At 53.8% G+C, this 21,416-nt stretch overlaps 2 protein-coding genes across 2 annotated transcripts; both read right to left on the minus strand.

Annotated features, from left to right (window-relative positions):
• Nucleotides 1-3,502, minus strand: IRF2BP1 (interferon regulatory factor 2 binding protein 1). The gene has a single exon (XM_003127228.4). The coding sequence runs from the start codon at nucleotides 2,155-2,157 to the stop codon at nucleotides 403-405; it is 1,755 nt and encodes a 584-aa protein (XP_003127276.1). The 5' UTR covers nucleotides 2,158-3,502; the 3' UTR covers nucleotides 1-402.
• Nucleotides 6,382-15,494, minus strand: MYPOP (Myb related transcription factor, partner of profilin). Its single transcript, XM_013998525.2, is given in 3 exon segments — nucleotides 6,382-7,251; nucleotides 7,254-7,712; nucleotides 14,104-15,494. Coding segments are annotated over 3 exon segments (1,215 nt in total). The 5' UTR covers nucleotides 14,603-15,494; the 3' UTR covers nucleotides 6,382-6,994.

Raw genomic sequence — 21,416 nt, forward strand, 5'->3', positions numbered from 1 at the left:
GGAAAAAACCCATCTTTCAGTTTATTGAAGGAGGAAAAGGGGGTGGGGGGGCAATAAAATGCTTTTGCTTCGTTTATAAAGAGCGAGATTTCAGGAGGCCCCGTCTCAAGAAGGGGGGCACCTCTCCCCCCAACTACAAGCAGCAGCAAAGCCAAGCCAAGGAGGGGAGAGGGAAACTAGAGGGGTCAAGGGACCCCCCAAACACCCCCTCGGACAGAAGCCACAAGCTTTCTCCCCCCACCCTCAATGCATCTACCCCAGGGGGCCCATCTGGGATAAGGAAGGGGGTATGTACACAGGGAGGGGAGGCACTGGGCTGGGTGGGGGAGGGAATAATTTATCCGCAGGAGCGGTAGGTAGCAAGGGAGTGGGGGTGGGCAGTAGACTGATGGCAGTGGTGGCCTAGGGGTCCCGTTCTTTCTTAACCTTGATGTCTCCAGCAAGGATGGTGGCGATCTCACCCTGCATGAAGGCCCAGGGGACGGAGGAGCCCACTAGCGGGCACTTGTCTCCACTGGGGCAGTACACCTCCCCAGCAGGGCCCTGTGCCTTGATGAACTCCCGTGAGCAGGGAAAGCAAAACTTGTGTCCGGGCACTGAGGGGCACTGGACGAAGTGGGTATCTTCCAGCCGCTCCCTGCACAGGGTACAGCACAGGGGGGCCCCAGGGGTCGCTCCAGTACCACTACCACCCCCGCTAACTGCTTCTGCCCCTGCAGTGGGGCTAACTTCTGCCTCACCGTTGCGGGCCACTAGACGATGCTGGGCTGGAGGCTGGGCTGTGGAAGAGGCTGCCGGGCTGGCCCCCCCTGCACGCACAGGGCCGCCACCCCCGGCAGGGTCCTTGGGGGAGTGGCCCAGGGCTTCGGCCACGTTCTTCAGAGCGGCGATGGGTGAGGGCACACCAGGGGTGTCATTGGAGTATGGGCCACCGGGTGCCACCCAGTGTCGCTGCTGCTGCTCCTCCGTGGTCATCTTCCCAGCGGCCTCACCCTCAGGTTCAGGGGATGCCTTGCGACGGCGCGGCGTGGGAGCCAGATTCCGGGATGGGGCTCGTGGGGGTGGGCCACACAGAGCTGCGGGGGCTGGCTCTGGGTATTGCTGCGGTAGGGCCTCGGCGGGAGCTGGCTCTCGGAAGCTGCGGACACCATCGGTTAGCAGCTCCCCCAGCTGGCGCCATTCCCCTGAACCGTGTCGGCGTTCATATTCGAGGTACTTGAAGCCTGATGAGGCCAGTGCCTTGCCTGGCTCCCGCAGAGCATCATGAAACATCTGACGAGCCACGGCCAGGACTCCTGCATACACGTTGCCAGAACCACAGGGGTATTCGGTGAAGAGCTTCAGCTCAAACTCGTAGCCCGGCGGGCGGGCAGTAGCATCGAAGGCGAACACCCGACCCACCAGCCCGTGATCCTTTTTGAAGCGGACATTGAAAGGGGCGCAGGCAGACAGCGCCAGCAGCTGTTCCCGCACAGCTTTGGGGCGCCCATGCCATTCCTCTGCCCGGCCCCTCATGGCCTCATTCAGTTCTGCCAGACAGTCCGCGTTCCTCTGCTGCTTCTCCTTCTCGAAATCGGAGCCGAAGGGTGGACGGGCAGGGCTCAAGCCGGGTGCCAGCGTCAGGCCTCGGCTTCCCAGGCCAGACACCGCAGCTGCCAGCAGCCCGGGGGGCACCAAGCCGGGCATGGAGCCAAGCAGGGCCCTTCGCGCCCCCTCTGCCACAGCCTCCTCGCGGCCCAGCCCATTGGCCAGGCGCGACCCCAAGGTGTACTCCAGGGCGGGCGAGGGGAGTGGGAGGCGACCAGATGATGTGGCCCTGTCATAGCGGTCCTGGCCCGAGACAGCGCCGCCTGCTCCCGATGACTGGGCCTGGGCCTGTGGAGGCGGCAACTGAGGACCCTGTGCGGCGGCGGCAGCTAGGTCCTTAGTGGCCGGGTGCTTGAGGGCCGGGGGCCCCGGCGAGCGGCCCTCGGGGAGCACGTGGCTGCGCTTGAGCTGGCGGGCAGCATCGATGAGCAGCTCGATGCGATCTGCGCCCTCGAAGTTCACGCAGCCGCGGCACACGGCCTCACTGAAGTCCCACACCATGGCCCACGGCATCTTGGGCAGGTCGCACAGGTAGCACCACTGGCGGCGGGACGCCTGCACGGACGCCATAGCCCCCAAACGCGCGCCTTCAGGACCCCTCAATCCACCCGCCGCCGTTCGATCCGCACTGCCGACGTTCGATTTGTGTCCCCAGGACCGCGCGAGCCACAGTCGGGCCTCTGGCTCGGCCTCCCCGCGGATCCAGGCCCGGCCCCCCTTCCCCGCCCCCCGGGCCCTAAGCCTTTTTCCTCACTCCCGCCTCCTCGAAAAGGCAGGCAAAGGTACGTCGGCGCCCCAGCCTGCTCCGGGCTCCGGGCCGAGGCGCACAGCTCGGGCCCCGCGATGGGCCGCGAGCGCCGCCGCCTCGGGCTCCCGCCGCTCCCGCCACCTCCGCTCCAACGGCTGCCACCGCCGCCTCCACCTCCTTCTGCCCCAGAGGCCGTTTCGCAGGGAAAGTTACATAACGCGCCGGCAAAGCCTTCTGGGAAACGTAGTCCCGCCGGGGCCGGCTCTTAAAGGGGACGGCAGGCAGCAGAGGACGGCGCGGGCTCGCCGCTGCGCGACCTTTACCACTCGTCGCCGCGGGGCAGGGAGTTTGGCTTGCTCCGAGCATTTCGAGCACAAGGGTTGGAAACAGGGATGTGATACAAATGGCGAGCGCCACGACGGACTCAAAAATTGTAGGAGGTGGACAGGCTTCCGGGCATCCAGCTTCTGTTCCGACTTGCTGTGCGGCTTTAGGCAAAAATCTTGCCTTCTCTGAAGCTCAATTCCCGCCCTTCAAAGGTGGGCCAATGACTGGCTACGGAGGCAGTCGCTCCTGGGGCGGGGCGGAGGGGTCTTGATTGGAAGGTTTCAGGACAGGGGGACGGGAAGCAGGCAACTTAAGCGTTGGGCAGGGCTGTTCACTTGGCACTTCTTCTTGCCCCAAATCTTGAATGGCAGCCTCTGATTGGAGCCAGCAACATCCGGAGAAAGGAGAGAACTGAAGTTGCCAGCCTCAGCTGCCTTATCTGCTGAAGGGAGTGGTGGGGCGCCCCCAATTCTGTTCCAGCCCTGCCAAAGCGCTCTGGTCTCCAAAGGGTTACACCGTCAGTGTCACCGCCCCCCTCCCAACTTCACTACAATTCCCAAAATGCCCTGCGGGGCCAACAAGCTGACGCACTTCCGCAGTCTGGAAGGTTGGGGGAGGCCTTCCCGATTCCCGCTGTCTGTCCTTACAGTCCCCCCCCCCCCCCCCAGCGCGCGCGCAATTTATGGAAGGTGTTTCCATGTTTTCCCAGCACCAAATTGAAAGGACCCTCACCCTGTATGGCTCATTAATGTTGAGGAAGGGAAGGAGGGCAGGGATGGCAAAGTTGGGGGTGGGGGGTGCTTAGTTTCTGGGGAGAACAAGAGCTAGACCACCCTTCTCCAACCCTGATTGCTTACTACCATCTAGGCCTATGCAGGCTATGGGGACCCCCGTGTTTTCTTCCTGGCGACCGCACCCCGCAGGGCAGGCTTGGAAGCGTGGGTATGTGGAGGGTGGAGAAGGGTCTCCAGACTCTAACCCACGTCAGCCTCTTCCCCTCTTTAGGCCTAGGTTCCTGTTAAGCGCTCAAAAATATTTTGAATTATTTGTGAGTTGCACTCATTAGTGGTTTTCAAACTAATCAGGGAATACCTGCCAACTCTCCCTTATTCCACTGCAACCATAGCAGGTCTGATTTGCAGTCTCAGCTTCACAATTTTGTTCACGACTTGTATTATTTTGACATTTTTCTTGAAGTTGATTCCCGAGAAAAAGAAGTTTATTTCTGCTCCATCCTAAGCAGTATGTGCATAATCATGGGTTGGATTTTTTTTTTTTTTTTTTTTTGGTCTTTTTGCTATTTCTTGGGCCACTCCCGTGGCATATGGAGGTTCCCAGGCTAGGGGTCGAATCGGAGCCATAGCCACCAGCCTACGCCAGAGCCACAGCAACGCGGGATCGGAGCTGCGTCTGCAACCTACACCACAGCTCACGGCAACGCCGGATCATTAACCCACTGAGCAAGGGCAGGGATCGAACCCGCAACCTTATGGTTCCTAGTCGGATTCGTCAACCACTGCGCCACGACGGGAACTCCCATAATCATGGGTTTTATGTACTATACTTTTTTGTGTGTGCTGTACACATTTTTATAAAATAAGTTAAAATTACGTATATATGGAGTTCCTGTCGTGGCTCAACAGTAACAAACCCGACTAGTATTCATAAGGATGCCAGTTCGATCCCTAGCCAGGCTCAGAGGGTTAAAGATCCGGCATTGCCACAAGTTGCAGCATAGGTTGCAGATGGGGCTCCAATCTGGCGTTGTTGCGGCATAGGGCAGTAGCTGCACCTCTGATTTGACCCCTAGCCTGGGAACTTCCACATGTTGCAGGTGCGGCCTTTAAAAAAAAAAAAAAAAGCAAAAAATAAATAAACGAACAACAAAAAAAACCTGTGTACATATAGAGCCATTAAAAAGGCCATCCATGTATCTCCTAAAATTGTCTTTGGGCCTTTTTTTTTTTTTTTTTTTTTTTTTTTTTTTTTTGGTCTTTTTGCTTTCTCTAGGGCTGCTTCCTGTGGCATATGGAGGCTAGGGATGGAACTGGTGCCATAGCAGTGACCCAAGCTACTGCAGTGATAACCCTGGATCCTTAACCAGCTTTAGTTAACAGTAGTGGGAGTAAGGAGTTTTGGCCAGATGCTGCCTTGAGATGAACTGGATTGTCACCGGACAAATTTAGGGCAAGTCTCTAAACTTCTCAGGAAAAAAATGAAGACCCCGTAGAATCTGCTTTTCATCGAGTACCTTCAGGTTAAAATGCAAACATGCATATAAATGCTTAGCTTGGTGCCTGGCCCAGAAAAGGAATACTATAAATGTGAGTTGTCTCTAAGTTCCCATTACTTCAAAGATTCACACTCTACGTTGGGCGATGCTGAGGACACAGCAGTGGCTAAGCCAGGCTCAGGCCATGTCCTGACAAGACTCTTTCTGCTAATGGAGGCAATCATTCAATTTAAATTTACTTAAAGGATTATTCATACGCATTTCTTTTATAACTGCTGGGGGGTTAAGGAGTGTCAGGAAAGGCTTTCCTGAGGAGGTGATATTTGAGCTGTGACCTGAAGGATGAACAGACTGTAGCTGTAGGAAGTAGAGGCTCCTACATCGTTTGTTTTATTTTTTGGGCCCCACTTGTGGCATATATAAGTTCCCAGGCCAGGGGTCAAATCCGAACTGCAGCTGCCAAGCTAGGCCACAGCCACAGCAACGCTAGATCCAAGCCCCATCTGCTACCTAGCTACAGCTTGTGGCGACGCCGGATCCTTAACCCACTGAGTGGGCCACGGATGGTACCTGCATCCTCATGGATACCAGTCGGGTTCTCAACCCACTGAGCCACAAAAGTAACTCCACGACTCCTAAATCTTTATGCCCATATCACAGGTGGACATTGGCAGCGCATAATTACACGGCTGGCCAGGGCAGCACCGATGTGGTGGTATTTGCTGTTGTTGTCTTTTTGCATTTTCTAGGGCCGCTCCTGTGGCATATGGAGGTTCCCAGGCTAGGGGTCTAATCAGAGCTGTTGCTGCCAGCCTACGCCACAGCCACAGCAATGCGGGATCCAAGCCATGTCTGCAACCTACACCGCAGCTTCTGGCAACGCCGGATCCTTAACCCACTGAGTGAGGCCAGGGATCAAACCCGCAACCTCGTGGTTCCTAGTCAGATTCATTAACCACTGAGCCACGACGGGAACTCCAACATGGTGCTTATTATCTACTCTGCTACCAGGCTCTGTAGCCAGTTTGGGAGTGAAAAAGAGAATCAGCTCCTGCCTTTATGAAACTATAGGGGAAGCAGGCTTTAAACAGATAAAGGCATATGTTCATTTAGGAACCACAGGATCCTGAAAGAGAAGCTAAGAAGCAGACCCATCCTAGCCCAGGGGAAGGAATCCAGGATGTTCTCCTGGAGATGACCTTTAAGCTGGGATCTGAAGGATGAAAAAGTAGGAATGCGACTTGAACACAGCGGGACTAGCGATCTAGTGGTTAAGACTTGGTGCTGTCACCACTGCAGCCTAGGTTCAATCCCAGGTCTGGGAACCGAGATCCCACATGAAGTCACTTCGCACCGTGGCAAAAAAAAAAAGGCTGGAAAAACACCAGCACAGCCTCCATATTCAAGGTAGTGTCACCTGCCCATGGAGGGGTGGGGGCAGGTACAGGTGTTGGAACTCCAGGCCTGTCTCAGACAGAGCCTCAAGTGATTGTATTAAAAATAAGTTTATTGATATTTTGTCACCACTGGGGAGAATGGAAGGGGTTGAGCTCTGGAGGTCAGAGACTGCAGTGGGAGGCAGAAGGTTCAACCTACACCTCCCCAACCAGAACTCCACCCCCTCTCCCTAGGGTACAGACTGCAGTATCCTCTCCATCCATCCCTATTCTGATTTGTCTCACGACCCCCGCCCCCTCCAAAGGCTGGGGTGGGGAGGTGGGGGGCCCCAAGGGTCAATTCTGTTCAAGTCAAGGCCAGGAGTTGTTAGGGGAGGGGGGATGTGCAGGTTCCCTCCGCAACCCACCAAGGGCAGTAATAAATAACATCGGATCGATGGCTTAGAAGTCGGGGTTAAGGGAAGCAGCCAGGCAGACAGCGCTGTACCAGAGAAAGGGCTGGGGGGCCCATCAGGGAGCCTTTCTGCCCCAGAATCAGGCACTAACTAGAACAGGGAAGTGGGGTGCTTGTGCCCCTGCAGCAGGGAGCCAGAGTGCAGCTGGGATGGGGAAGGTGCAGCTCCTCCTCCACTGGGCCAAGCGGGGGCGGGGGGGGGGCAGGCAGAAGGAGCCAGACAAGCTAGAACCCCTCTGGGGGGGTTCTCACGGAGATTTCCATCGCCCCCGCCTCTTCCGTGTGGGGAAACTTTTCCTCCTCTTGTGTGGGGGAGAGTCATGGGGAGGGAGAGGGGTTTGGGGGGGCTGGGGGGCCCCCTCCCCACTCCTAGGGGCAATGATCACCCCCCTGGCTGCCACCACAGCCCCGTCCATGACAGCAGCCACCATGGACACAGGCTCTGGAGTCACCTCCACCTTAGGGGAGGGTGGGGGCGGGACGGGCCTCGGAGGTAGAGGAGGGGTGGGGGTGGGGGCAGAGGTGGGGGCAGCGGGTCAACTGGGGTTCCAGGCAGAAGGGGCAGCAGGGCGCTCAGGGCCTCGCTGAGCTTGGCCAGTCCCTGCCGGAGGGTGCCGGCCAGCTCCCGGATGGCGTTGGCAGTCTCCTGCTGGGCCCGCAGGAAGTCCAGGGAAGGGTCTGGGGCCGAGGGTGGCGCAGGCAGTGCAGGGGGTGGGGGGCTAGGGGGCGAGGGTGCCACTGGAACCTGCTGTGGTGGCTGGAGTGGGGGTGGCCGTGGCGGCGGTGGAGGAGGGGCTGGGGGTGGTGGAGACAAGGCCAGGCGGGGCAGCTGGACGGTCTGCAGGGCTGGAGGGGGCGAGGACTCACGCTCCTTGGGTGGCTGGCAGCCCCCTTCCTGGGGATTGCAGGGGGACCTGGCCCAAGGCTCGGGGCTGCTGGAGCCCCCCTTGCTGTGGGCTGGTGTATCTGTGGAGAGAGAGAGAAGTAAGATGTGGGTGACCCCTTAAGGCTGTTAGGAGTGCCCTTTCCGCCTCCCACCCGCCCTGGCTCCAAAGCCCTCTAAAACCTAAGTCAGCCAACAAGGACCTACAGTATAAAACAGGGAACTCAATATCCTGTAATAAAGGGAAAGAATCTGAAAAAAATACACGTGTGTGTCGCTGAATCACTCTGCTATACTCCTGAAATGAACACAACATTGTAAATGAACTATACGCCTATAAAAGCGAGCAAGCAAACAGAAAAATCACACACAAAAAACCCTACGTCAGATGGTGCCTTGGAAAGCCCTGTGACCCAGGGGAGAGAGACAACACATTTGACAATGACCTGGTGGCCGAGGCCAGCCTTAAAGAAAACAGGGTCCTGGGGGTCCCCTGCTGAGCCAAGTAGCTCTTATCTCCATCAGAGTAAGAGCAAACATTCTAGAAGGTTCTGAATCCTCCAGACACACACTGCTCAGGCCACATCGCTTGACCCTGGGGAGGCCTGAGCAGGGGAGGGTAGGAGTGCCTGGGGGGAGGGGCTCTGTCCCAGCAGGACTGAAGTCTCAACTGGGCTGCAAGCCTGGGGGGCTTCCTCCGCCTCCTCTCACCTGGGATCTCATTCACGCTTATAGACTTGAAGTGTCTGTCTGCAGAAGCTTCCAGGTTTCCCGGCCCGGTCTGAACTTCTCCCTCTGGCTGTGCACTCAGCCTGTCCCCTCCAGTGATCCCGTACAACGATGCCTCCAACTCACTTGCCCAAAGCTGAGCTCCTGGTCCTCCCCCGGCCACCCCCATCTCAGACAAGGTGGTCCCTCTAGCTGCTGGGGACAAAAACTCATTCTTCTTCTCTCCCAGGACACCATTCATGTACAAATACTGTGGGCTCTGCTTCCAAACCAATCCAACATCTGTCCACCTCCAGCTCCCCACCCCTCCAGCCACCACCCTTTCCCCACCTGGATTATTCACTGGGTCCCCAGTGTCCACCCCTGCCCCTTGCAGTTTGTTCTGCATCAGCAACCTCAGGGGTCCAACTAAAATACACGTCCTTAGGCTACAGGAGAAGCGGCTACTCACAAAGGACCCCGTATTATATGACCGAGTTATATGAAATGTCCAAAATAGGCAAATCTAGAGAGACAGTAAGTAGATCAGGGGTTGCCTAGGCTGGGCAGAGATGGGGGGACCAGGAGGGGTTCATGACTAGGCGGTACAGGGTATCTCTCTGGAGTCATGAAAATGTTCTAAAATTGGTTGCTCAACTCTATGAATATACTGAAAGCCACTAATTTTTTTTTTTTTTTTGCCTTTTTAGGGCCACACCCACGGCATATGCAAGTTCCCAGGCTAGGGGTTGAATTGGAGCTGTAGCTGCCGGCCTAGGCCAGAGCCACAGCAATGCCAGATCCGAGCCTCATTTTTGAACTACACCATAGCCTGCAGCAACACTGGAACCTTAACGCACTGAGTGAGATCAGGGATCGAACCTGCATCCTATGGATACCATGTTGGGTTCTTAACCCGCTGAGCCACAATGGGAACTCTAAATTGTGCACTTTAATAGGGTGGATTGTAGGGTGTTGAGAATTCTATCTAATAAAAATGTTTTGTTTTGTTTTGTTTTGTCTCTTGTCTTTTTAGGGCTGCACCCGTGGCACATGGAGGTTCCCGGGCTAGGAGTCTAATCAGAGCTGTTGCTGCCGATCTACACCAGAGCCACAGCAATGCCAGATCCGAGCCATGTCAGCAACCTACATCACAGCTCACAGCAACACCAGATCCTTAACCCACTGAGTGAGGCCAGGGATCGAACCCACAACCTCATGGTCCCTAGTAGGATTTGTTTCCTGCTGCTCCATGATGGGAACTCCAAATTTTTTTTTTTTTTTTTTTTTTTTAAATACAAGTCAGATCTCTGTTCAAAACCCTCCTGTGGCTATTTTCTCACTCAGATTAAAAGCAAAGGCCTCAAGCCCCGCCCCCACCAACCTGCCTCCAAGGCCTTCCTAACCTCATCTCCCAGCCCTCCTTGCCCTCTCCCGCTCTTGTTCATTTGGCTCCAGCCACAATGGCCTCTTTGCTGGTCCTCATTAGGGCCCCTCCTGCCTCAGGGCCTTTGTACCTGCTGTTCCCTCGCCCTGGAAAGGTCTTTCCCAGACACCTGCCTGGCTCCCTCCCTCACCTCCTCAGGTCTCTGCTCAAACAAGGCCTCCTTGGGAAGACTTTCCTTGACCCTCCGTCTGAAGTAGCTCCCGGTCCCTGTCCTCTCCTCTCTCCTAAGCGGTTACTACCCGATTTCTTCTATAGCACTTATCTCCACCTGGCATGGGCTCGCTCTGAGTTTGTGGTCTGTCTCCTCCTCCTTATGTCAGCTCCATCAGGCAGGCCTTTGTTTTGTTCACTGCTGTTTACCCAGCGCCTAGAACAATGTTCAGCACAAAATTTGGTCTTTAATAAGAAAAGAACTGTGGCTTCCGGGGAGTCAGTACTGCTTGGGCACCAGGCCCCAGGTCCTGGCAGCAACCTCCCCAGCGCCCCAACACCCATGGGGGCAGTCCAGCCTCTCTCTAGGGCTGCCAGCCCTCAGTGCTTGCCCCTTTCTTTCCTTTTTTTTTTTCTTTCCCTTGGCCATTACTATGACATGCAGAATTTCCCAGACCAGGGAGCAAATCCATGCCACAGGAGTGACCCAACACCGGATCCTTAACCCACTGAGCCATCAGGGAACTCCAGCTCTTGCCCCCACCTATTCCTCTCCCTTGCCTCAGGGTCAGTGTACATGCTGTTCCCTCCACCACCCCCTCCAGCCCTGAAAGCTGGGGCTCCAGCCTCTTTGGGCCAGCCAGACTGGGCGGAGGGAGAGGTTGGGAGAGAGATACCCAGAGCTAAGGGCGGCTGGGACACTTTCCTGGCCAGCCCTGGGTGAAGTGGCTAAGTCCTCCCAGCCAGTCTCTGGGGTAAGTGCTGTCATTATTAGCCCATTTTACAGATGAAGTAACTTGAGGCCCAGAGAGGTGTCACAGAGCTGGTGAATGGGAGAAGAGGGATTTGAATCCAAGCAGGCTCCAGAACCTACGCTTTTAACCACTCTTCAGGCAGGGGCTGTGGTCTTGCCAATGCCAAGACTCCCTCGTAAGGGGCATGAGAATTGCAGCTAATTGAAAATACAGCTTTTCTGGTCTACTGAATTTAAAAAAAAAAAAAAAGAAGCCTAACCTTCATGCCCACAGGGCTCGCAGGGGTCACGGAAGGACCACTACGGGAATTAAAATCATATTTATTTATTGCCCCCCTTTTTTGTCTTTTTTCTTTTGAGGGCTGCACCTGCAGCATATGGAAGTTCCCAGGCTAGGGGTCGAAATGGAGCTGCAGCTGCCGGCTTACACCACGGCCACAGCCATGGCAACTTGGCTCTGAGCTGTATCTGTGACCTACACGGAGGCTTTCGGCAAAGCCGGATCCTTAACCCACTGTTAGGGACCAGGGATGGAACCTGAATTCTCACGGAGACAACATCAGGTCCTTAACCCACTGAGCCACAGTGGGAACCTTTGAGCCTCAGTCTCACCACCTGTAAAGGGGTGCCTGTGAGCCAGGCACAAGTAGCCCTGTCCAGGAACACATCCCTGTGGGTCACTACAGGTGTTAATGCAATCACCCTGGCACATAGCAAGCTCTCAACATTGTGACCATTACTGCACTTTCATTCAAATATTACAAGATAAATGGTCCTTATCTCTCTTTCCAATGTCCACAAGGCCTCAGGCTACCCCAGGCTCTGTCCCTTTTGTCCTTCAGTCAGAGCAGTTCCTCTTTTAGAGAGTTTTACACAGTCATCTCTGCTTGAGATTCTAATCAAGGACGCTTTGAGCACATTCCTGCCTCAGGGCCTTTGCACCTGCTGCTTCCATCCGCTGAAGTACTCTTCCCCCAGACGTCTACTTGGCTCAATCTCTCTGTTCAGGTCTCTGCTCAAATTTCAACTCAAGAGAAGCCCTCCCTGACTACCCTGTCTCTAGCGGGGTGCGGGTGTGGTGATGTGTGTGCCAACTGTCACTCGTTATCCTCCTCACATGCTTTATTTTACTTCTTGTTTTTTCTTTTTTGGCTGCCCCTTGGCATATGGAGTTTCCAGGCCAGGGATCAGATCTGAGCTGCACTTGCAAATGAAGCTGCAGCTGGAGCAAGGCAGGATCCTTAACCCACCGTGCCAGGCTACCAGGGATCGAACCTTCGACCCAGTCCTCCCAAGGGGCTGCTGATCCCATTGTGCCACAGCGGGAACTCCTTTATTTTACTTCTTATTACCTCCTTGTATAATCTGTTTTGTTATTTGTTGGTGGTCTCCCACAACTAGAATGTCAACTCCAGAAGGGAAGGAAAATTGTCTTTTTCTTCATAGTTTTCCCAGCACCTACCATGGTGCCCGTGTCAGAATGAGTACTCAAGAAACGTCTGCTGAATGAATGAATGAACAAAGGGGTTGCACAACTTTTGAAATAACACATCTGCCATCTCTGCTCTGGTTCGAAGATGTAAATACTGAGGGGTGATTCATACTGAGAACAAGGGTCCTGACTAATGGTGTCTTTCTTCTGCTTAAAACACTTTTATGCCTCCCAAGTGCCATCAAGATAAAACCCAAAGTGGAGTTCCCGTCATGGCGCAGTGGTTAACGAATCCGACTAGGAACCATGAGGTTGCGGGTTCGGTCCCTGCCCCTGCTCAGTGGGTTAACGATCCGGCGTTGCCGTGAGCTGTGGTGTAGGTTGCAGACGCGGCTCGGATCCCGCGTTGCTGTGGCTCTGGCGTAGGCCGGCGGCTACAGCTCTGATTCAACCCCTAGCCTGGGAAGCTCCATATGACACGGGAGCGGCCCAAGAAATAGCAACAACAGCAACAACAACAACAAAAAGACAAAAAGACAAAAAAAAAAAAAAAAAAAAAAAGATAAAACCCAAAGTCCTGACATTTATTTACAAACCACGTGTGATCCAATTCCGGCATACCCATTAACCTCGGCCAATAGGAGTTATTGTTGTTATTATGTATATATACGGTATCTATCAGGCTATCTGGTTAAACGTGCAGGGATTGAATTGGACTCAACCTGTACCTGAGTCCCAACCCTACTACTTACTTGCTGTGTGACCTTGGGTAGGTGAATGTACCTCTCTAAATTACACGATCCTGAGCCGCCTTGTTTTATCATGTTATTCCCTTCGTCTAAACCCTTCAGTGGCTCCTCACTTAGGATAAAACTGAATTCCTTAACTTCAGCCTAAAGGCCCTGCACGGTGTGGCCTTTGCTGAACTCTCTGACCTCATCTCAAAACATTTCTCCCATCTTTCCACTCACCTTCCTTCCTTCCCCCAGCTGGGAAACACACCTCAGTTTCCTAAACTGTCCAAGATTTCTTGCCTCCAAGTCACTGGTACCTGCTGTCCTTCTACCAGGAACACGTTCCCAGCTCTTCTTCATTCTCACTCTTTGTGTCTTAGCTCCTATGCCTCCTCCTCCAAAAAGCCCTCTTTGACTTCCCAGGCTGGGTCAAGTGCTCCCCTTGGGGCTCCCAGAAGCCCTCTCTGACATCCCAGGCCAGATAAAGTGCCTCCCTTAGAACAGCCCTAGAAGGGCAGGGCTGAGGATGTCTCAGTCATAGCTCTGTCCCCAACATTGCCCAGCATGGGTCAGGTGCCTGGGGAAGAGCTGGAGAAGAAGTGATAATCCAGAGTCAAGGCTAACTGGGAAGTTTTGTACTCCACTCTCCACCGCTCCTCTACTCAGAGTGTGACCTTGGGAAAATTACCAAACCTCCCTAAGTCTGTGATTGATAAAATGGTGAAACAGTTCGTACTTCACAGCACTGGTAAGTATATCAAGACCTAACAAGGAGGCACTGCACTAAGCAATTTACACATATTAACTCATTTAATCTTCCCAACAACGCTTCGCAGTGGGGACAATTTTTTTATCCTCCTTTTACAGATGCAGAAGCTGACGTGCAGTAACTTACCCCAAATGACACACTGAGTGGCAACGTTGCAACTGGAACCCAGACTGTCTGCCTCCAGAGTCCCTCCCTTCACTACACTTTAATGAAACCCTGGGTGTGCTGATAATCCCAAGCCAAACCTCCTCGGTCTGGGTTCCATTCCTGACTCTGACAGTTATGAGCTGCGGACCTGAGGCAAGTCATCTCACTTTTCTGAGCCTCGGTTACCACAGGTGTAAAATGTGGATCAGAACGGCACGCGCTTCACACGGTTGTGGTGAGGATTTGATGCACCATATATAGGGCCTGAAACAGCGCCTGGCACAAAGTAAAGTTTCTGTTTGCTTTTGCTCAGGTGATGCTGAAGGAACTCACCTGCCCGCTTATCCTCCCTGCGGTCCTCAGACAGCACATAGCGTTGGGCACAGGTGCTTGGGGCCGGCGGCTGTGAGGAGGCGGCCCCGGGGGGCTGCTCGGCCCCTGCACCAGCTCCTGGCGCCGACACACTGGGCCCCAGGATGGCAAAAATGGTCTCCTCCTCGGCAGAGAAGGCGTCCTCGGCGGCCGGCCCGGCACCCTGCGTGGAGTGCGGCACGCGAGCCAGCTTCTCCTTGGTGCGGCGCTTGAAGTCGTTCCAGCGCTTCTGCACCTCCTGGCCAGTGCGCTTCCAGCTGGTGATGCCGTTGATTTTGGCGGCGATGCCGTCCCACACACGCCGCCGCTCCGCCACGCTCACCCGACGGCTCTGAGCGCCGTAGAGCTGCGGGTAGTGGGCACGCACCTCACGGATCAGGATCTGGTTCTCTTCGAACGAGAAGCGCGGCTTGCGCAGCCGGGTGGTCTCTTCCGCTTCACCCGCCGCCGCCGAGGCCATGGCGCCCCCCGACGCCGTCTTCCGGCTGCCTGGCGCATGGGGGGCGCCGGCGCTGCGGGCACAGGGCGCACGGCGCTGGCAGGGGTTCAGCGGCTCCGCGCCGCCCGCCCCACCCCGGCCGCCCAGACACTGGCTTCTAGGTCCCCCGGGATAGGGGCGGGAGCGGAGGGCGGACCGGGGCGACCGGCCATGGGGGGCAGTCAGAGTGCCTAATAATAGATGACACCCGCTGAGCGCTCAGCTCAAGCCCGGCGCGGCGCAAAGTGCCAGGCCAGGGAGTTGATGGAAATTGGGGGAGGGTCTGGGGGAGTGGAGAGAAATGAGGAAAAGCGGAAGAGCAGAGTGTCTGCAGGAGTTAGAGGAGAATGGGGGCATAGGAGAATGAGAAATGGAGGGAGAATGGAGGTGTCTCGGGGGTCTAAGAAGCAAGGGGATACTGGGGATAAGAGATGCTGAAGAGAAGATGCAGCAAGAAGGGGGGGATCTGGAGCAGAGGAGCGCTCTGGGGGTTCCGGTGCAATGGGACGTCTGTAAGACCAATATGAGAAGTGATCCTCAGAAGGGCCGTCCAGAAATAACGGCGAGTTAGGGGTTCCTAGGACAGTAGAGGAGCTGGGACTGTAAAATATTAGGGATTAGGGTCTGCGGGGATTGCGGGAGCTCTGGGGGTTGCCAAGAATTAAGGGGAGCTCAGACGCTAATGGGGGTCCGGAGTAGGAGAGGAACAGCGGACGCTACGGGAGACTCCCGGAAGAGTGAGGGTCGCGGAGGGTGGGGACCGAGTCCGGCCGCAGGTCACTCACCGGCGCCGCCGCAGCCCCCGACTGCCCGTCGGTCAAGGCTCGGGCTTCTGCGGCCTCTTCCCTCCCCCTGCCAGCTAGCTCCCTCCCCTTCTGGGCCCCGCCCCCGGCCGCCCCGCGAGCCAAGGCGCAGGCGCATCTAGCGCCAGTCGGTCCCTCAACGCCCTTAACGCTTGGGTTTCACGCCCCCCGCCACAGCGCAAGCGCAGAATTGCCTTCCACCGGCCTCCGTCAGCGGGCCGCGGTTGCGCAGGCGCAAGGTTAGCGCTGCGCTCGGTCCTCTAGGCTCTGGATGACACAAGAGCGCACGCGCAAAACTCTGTCGCACGCATGCGTGCCCATAGCTGCCCGCTAGCCTTGGTACCGGGACTCCGTCTCTGCGCAGGCGTAGCAGTTCTTGGAGGATGGGTGAGAGACGATGGAGATCATTGGAACCAATGGCTTCTCAGCCTTTCGGACAGTCTTGCAGCCCATCCAGCCCTGTAATTATGCCTGGGTCTGTTTTAGAAAAAGGGGAGGGAAATGGTGCTGGAGGGAAGCGCTTCGTCTCCATGACAGCTGTGTAGGTGGCGTGGAGAGCATAAGAAAACCTAGTTGCAGCCCCTCATACCCGCCCCTGCACCGGGCTGTTCGGGGTCAGCTAAGCATCTATTACCTGTAGGGGTGGGGCACCCTGGGGATATTCCGCCCCAGGCAGGTGCAGTAACCATAGCAACCTATCAACTTTCCAGTCCTGCGCGGGGGGGGGGCGGGGGGGGGAATCCTTCTCCAAACACGTCACTGCTGGCAGGAGGGGAGGGAGAGCAGAGGGCGAGCTTCTTGGCTGGTAACGGGTGAGCTCCGCACAGGCGTGACTTTAAGCAAATGCATGGAGGCAGGAATGAACCTAGAACACACGTTATAGCTGGAAGGCAGAATGATGGAGTTAAGTGTACACCGAGAAATTTGTGGGTTTAGCATCCTACTGGAGTCCTCAAAGTTATTCCACAGTGCTTCATTCATCAATTCGACAAATGGATATTGAGCGCCTGTACAATTCTAGGTGCAGTGATTGCAGAAGACAAACATCTACCGTCATGGAGCTCACCTTTTAGTTGGGACAGTCAGACAATTAGCAAAATGAATAAGATCTATAAATGAAAAGGTGATAAGTACTATGAAATAAATGGAAGTAGGCAAAAGGGTTGGGGAGTATGGTGTGTGTGTCTGTTATTATTATATTATTGTATTTTATGTTAAATTTATTTTCAGTTGTGTCTGACATGCAGAAGTTCCCAGGCCAGGGATTAAACTGGCGTCGCAGCAGCAACCTGAGCCATGGCAGTGAGAGTGCCACATCCTTAATCTGCTAAGCCACCAGGGAACTCCTGTAACTTTAAAGTAAGGTGTTTAGGGGAGGCCTTCCTGAGAAGGTGACACTTGAGTAGACAAAAGAAGAAGGTGAGGGGGCAAATGCAGCCAGAGGTAGGGCTGTGGCAGGAGGCTGGTGGGCTGGAGTGGAGGGAGCCAGTGGCCAGCAGGTAGCGTCAGCTGGGGAGACAGATATGCAGGGCCTTGTGAGTCCCTGTAAGGTTTTGGCCTTTACAGGAGGTGAGAGCCATGAGCAAAGGAAGGACCCAATCTGACTCTGGCATTACTAGTATTCCCTTGGGGAACCGATTTGAAGGAACAAGGATGGAAGCTGGGGTCCTGGAGGTGACTTCAATGGCTCAGGTGAGAGCTGGTGGTGGTGGCTCCAGCCAGAGCGGTGGAGTGGAATTGGGTAGAGGAAATGAGAGAAGGGAGGAGTTGAGAATGACTCCAGTGTCTTTGGCCTGGAAGGATGGAGCTGCCAGAAGCAAAGACAGGCAGGGCTGCGAGAGGACAGGAGTTCAAGTTGGTCCGAGTACAGATATCAGGTGGGCAGCTGAATATTTGAGTCTGAACATCAAGGGAGAGGTTTAGTGTTGAGATAGGAATTTAGGAGTTCTCAGTGAATAAAGACTTTTAAACTCCTAAGCCTGGGAGAGGTTGGCAAGGGAGCAGATGGAAATGGTGGCCTGAGGCTGAGCCTGCTGACATCATGGGCGGGGATTAACCGAGGAGCCAGAGGAGGAGAGGAGTGAGCGGCAGGAGAAGCAGGACCCTCTGCTGTTAGGGGAGGAAGTGGAGAAAGGATGAAGTCAGTAAACTGCCAGGCAATTGTAGCCAAATAGAACCTATCACTTGAGGTCATTGGATATCAAATCAAAGAGTGACAAGTCCCCAAGTTTGTGTATTTTTCTCTGTTCATATTTTTCTGAGTGGCTGCAGGTGCAGAGCAGGTGGCAAGATGATTTTCACCAGGGCTGCATTTAGGTAAAGCCCCACCATGTGCCCCATGAAGGGTCAGGGTCCGGGAATCACAGGCAGCCCATACAGGGCCTGATGGGCAACATTAAGAAGATTGAGGGGTTCCCGTCATGGCTCAGGGGTAACAAACCTGACTAGTATCCATGAGGATGTGGGCTCGATCTTTGCCCTCGTTCAGTGGGTTAAGGATCCGGCACTGCCATGAGCGGTGGTGTAGGTCACAGATGCGGCTTGGATCCCGTGTTCCTGTTTCTGTGGTATAGGCTGGCAGCAGCAGCAGCCCCGATTTGACCCCTGGTCTGGGAACTTCCCTATGCTGCAGATTCGACCCTTAAAAAAGCAAAAAAAAAAAAAAAAAAAAGAAGCAGCAGCAGCAGCAGCTTGAATTTGATCCTATGGGCAGTGGGTCCTGAGCAAGGCTGGACAGGATTGTGATGTGTGCTTTTTTTTTTTTTTTTTTTTTTTTGGCCTTGCCCGTGGCATTTGGTAGTTCCAGAGCCAGAAATCCAACCTGTGCCACAGCAGCAACCGGCACTACAGTAGTGACAGTGCCAAGTTCTTAACCAATAGGTCACAAAGGAACTCCTGATTCTGGATTTTTTTTTTTTTTTTTTTAGGGCTGTACCTGGGGCATAAGGAGTTTCCCAGGTTAGGGGTCTAATCAGAGCTGTAGCCACCCATCTATGCCACAGCCACAGCAACGCCAGATCCGCGCTGTGTCTACATCACAGCTCACAGCAACGCTGGATCCCTAACCCACTGAGCAAGGCCAGGGATTGAACCCAAAACCTCATGGTTACTAGTCGGGTTCATTAACCACTGAGCCACAACAGGAACGCCTGGGTTTTTTTTTCTTTGTCTTATTTTAGGGCTACACCTGAAGCATATGGAAGTTTCCAGCCTAGGGGTCAAATCAGAGATGCAGCTGCCAGCCTACCCCACAGCCACAGCAACACTAAATCCTTAACCCACTGAGCAAGGCCAGGGATCAAACTAAGTCTCAGGGATACTAGTCGGATTCATTACCGCTGGGCCACAATGCGAACTCCCCAGATGTATTTTGAAAGGAGAGCTGACAGGGTTTCCTGATGGGTGTGTGATTTCCTTTTTGGAACTGATGAGACGTCCAAGTGGGTTTCTTGTAGGTAGTTGTACTCAGTGAGATTGGAATTCTGGAGAAAGGTGCATTCTTTAGAATGAATGAAAGAGAAGGGAGGGAGGAAAGAAGGGAGAAGAAAGGCAAGAGATGAAAAGGATGGATTGAAAGACGCATAAAGGGGAGTTCCTGTCGTGGCTCAGTGGTAATGAACCCGACTAGCATCCACGAGGACGCAGGTTCAATCCCTGGCCTTACTCAGTGGATTAAGGATCCAGCGTTGCCATGAGCTGTGCTGGAGGTCATAGACATGGCTTGGATCCCCCATTGCTGTGGCTGTGGTATAAGCCGGTGGCTACAGTTCCAAATGGACCCCTAGCCTGGCAACCTCCATATGCCGCGGGAGTGGCCCTAAAAAGACCAAAAAATATAAATAAAAATTCTCACCAAGTTCTGTGAGAGTCTAAACTCTCCACCAGCCTCTCTTTCATCTCTGATCTTATCTCTGACTCAGCCGGGCTCCTGCTCATTTTGGCAAACACACCTCAGGGCCTTTGAACACACTGTCTCCTTTGCTTAGGATGCCTTTCTCCTGGTTTTCTCAGCTTATATGGACTCTGCCCAAGGGTCACGTCCATAGAAGGACCACCCCTGAACCTGTTCCCCCATAAAATAGTCTCTCCTTCACTCTCGATCCCTCTACCCTGACTCCTTTTCCTTCACAGCACTGATCACTCACCTGACATTTTTTTTTTTTTTGGTTCTATAATGATTTTTCTTTTTTTCCATTATAGCTGCTTTACAGTGTTCTGTCAATTTTCTCCTATACAGCAAGGTGACCTAATCACGCATACATATATACATTCCTATTTCTCACATTATCCTGCTCCATCATAAGTGACTAGATATAGTTCCCAGTGCTACACAGCAGGATTTCACTGCTTATCCATTCCAAAGGCAACAGTCTGCATCTGCTAACCCCAACTTCCCAAACCATCCCATTCCCTCCCCCTCCGGCTTGGCAACAACAAGTCTGTTCTCCATGTCCAGGATTTTCTTTTCTGTGGAAAGGTTCATTTGTGCTGTAATTAGATTCCAGATATAAGTGATACCATATGGTATTTGTCTTTCTCTTTTTGACTTACTTCACTTAATATGAGAGTCTCTAGTTCCATCCATGTTTCTGCAAATTGCATTATTTTGCTCTTTCTTTTCTTGTTTGTTTGTTTTGTTTTTGTTTGTTTGTTTTTTAGGGCTGCACCTGCAGCATATGGAGCTTCCCAGGCTAGGGGCTGAATCAGCTGCAGCCACCAACCTACACCACAGCTCACAGCAACACCAGATCCTTAACCCACTGAGCAAGGGTAGGGGTCAAACCCACAACCTCATGTTTACTAGTCAGGTTCGTTAACCACTGAGCCACGATGGGAACTCCTATTTTGCTCTTTTTTATGGCTGAGTAATATTCCATTGTGTATATATGCCACATCTTTTTTTATTTTTTTTTTAACACTTTTTTTTTTTGGTCTTTTTGCTATTTCTTTGGGCCACTCCCACGGCATATGGAGGTTCCCAGGCTAGGGGTCGAATCGGAGCTGCAGCCCCTGGCCTATGCCAGAGCCACAGCAACGCAGGATCTGAGCCGCGTCTGCAACCTACACCACAGCTCATGGCAACGCCGGATTGTTAACCCACTGAGCAAGGGCAGGGATCAAACCCGCAACCTCATAGTTCCTAGTTGGATTCATTAACCACTGCGCCACGACGGGAACTCCTGCCACATCTTCTTAATCCATTCATCTGTCCATGGACATTTAGGTTGTTTCCATGTCTTGGCTACTGTGAATAGTGCTTCAATGAACATGTTTTGTCCACATATGTGCCCAAGAGTGGAATTGCTGGGTCATATGGTAGTTCTATGTACAGCTTTCTTAGGTACCTCCATACTGTTTTCCAAAGTGGTTGTACCAGCCTACATTCCCACCCACAGTGCAGGAGGGTTCCCTTTCCTCCACACCCCCTCCAGCATTTGTTCTTTGTGGATCACCTGACATTTTGTTCTATATTTACTGCTTGATTTTCACTTTACTCGCCCTCCTCCCCACTAGAATGTAAGTTCCATGAGGGCAGGGGTCTTGTCTGCCACAGCCCAGAATAGTACCTGGCAGAAGGCAGAGCGCCATAAATGTATAGAACAGTGAAAAAAAAGAAGCCCTGGTATTATATGCAAAGTTTTATGCATATGTGCATTTCCCTGGGGTGGATACCGTATTTTTGGTCACCTTTCCAATGGGGTCTGGGAACCCAGAGTTTATTATCATTATTTTTTGTCTTTTTAGGTCCGCACGTGCAGCATATGGAGGTTCCCAGGCTAGGGGTCAAATTGGGGCTGTAGCCGCTGGCCTGCAACACAGTCATAGCAGCGCAGGATCCGAGCCACATCTGTAGCCTACACCACAGGCGACCGCAATGCCGGATCCTTAACCCGCTGAGAGAGGCCAGGGATCGAACCTGCGTCCTCAGGGATGCTAGTTAGATTTGTTTCCGTAGAGCCACGGCAGGAACTCCTGGGAGCCAGAGTTTAAGA

The sequence above is a fragment of the Sus scrofa genome, chromosome 6 (assembly GCF_000003025.6).
Source record: "Sus scrofa isolate TJ Tabasco breed Duroc chromosome 6, Sscrofa11.1, whole genome shotgun sequence".
In the NCBI taxonomy this organism is placed as follows: Eukaryota; Metazoa; Chordata; class Mammalia; order Artiodactyla; family Suidae; genus Sus; species Sus scrofa.

What these genes read in the sequence shown, in the direction of transcription:
- IRF2BP1 (XM_003127228.4), bottom strand. Translation starts at nt 2,157, where the DNA reads ATGGCGTCCGTGCAGGCGTCCCGCCGCCAGTGGTGCTACCTGTGCGAC.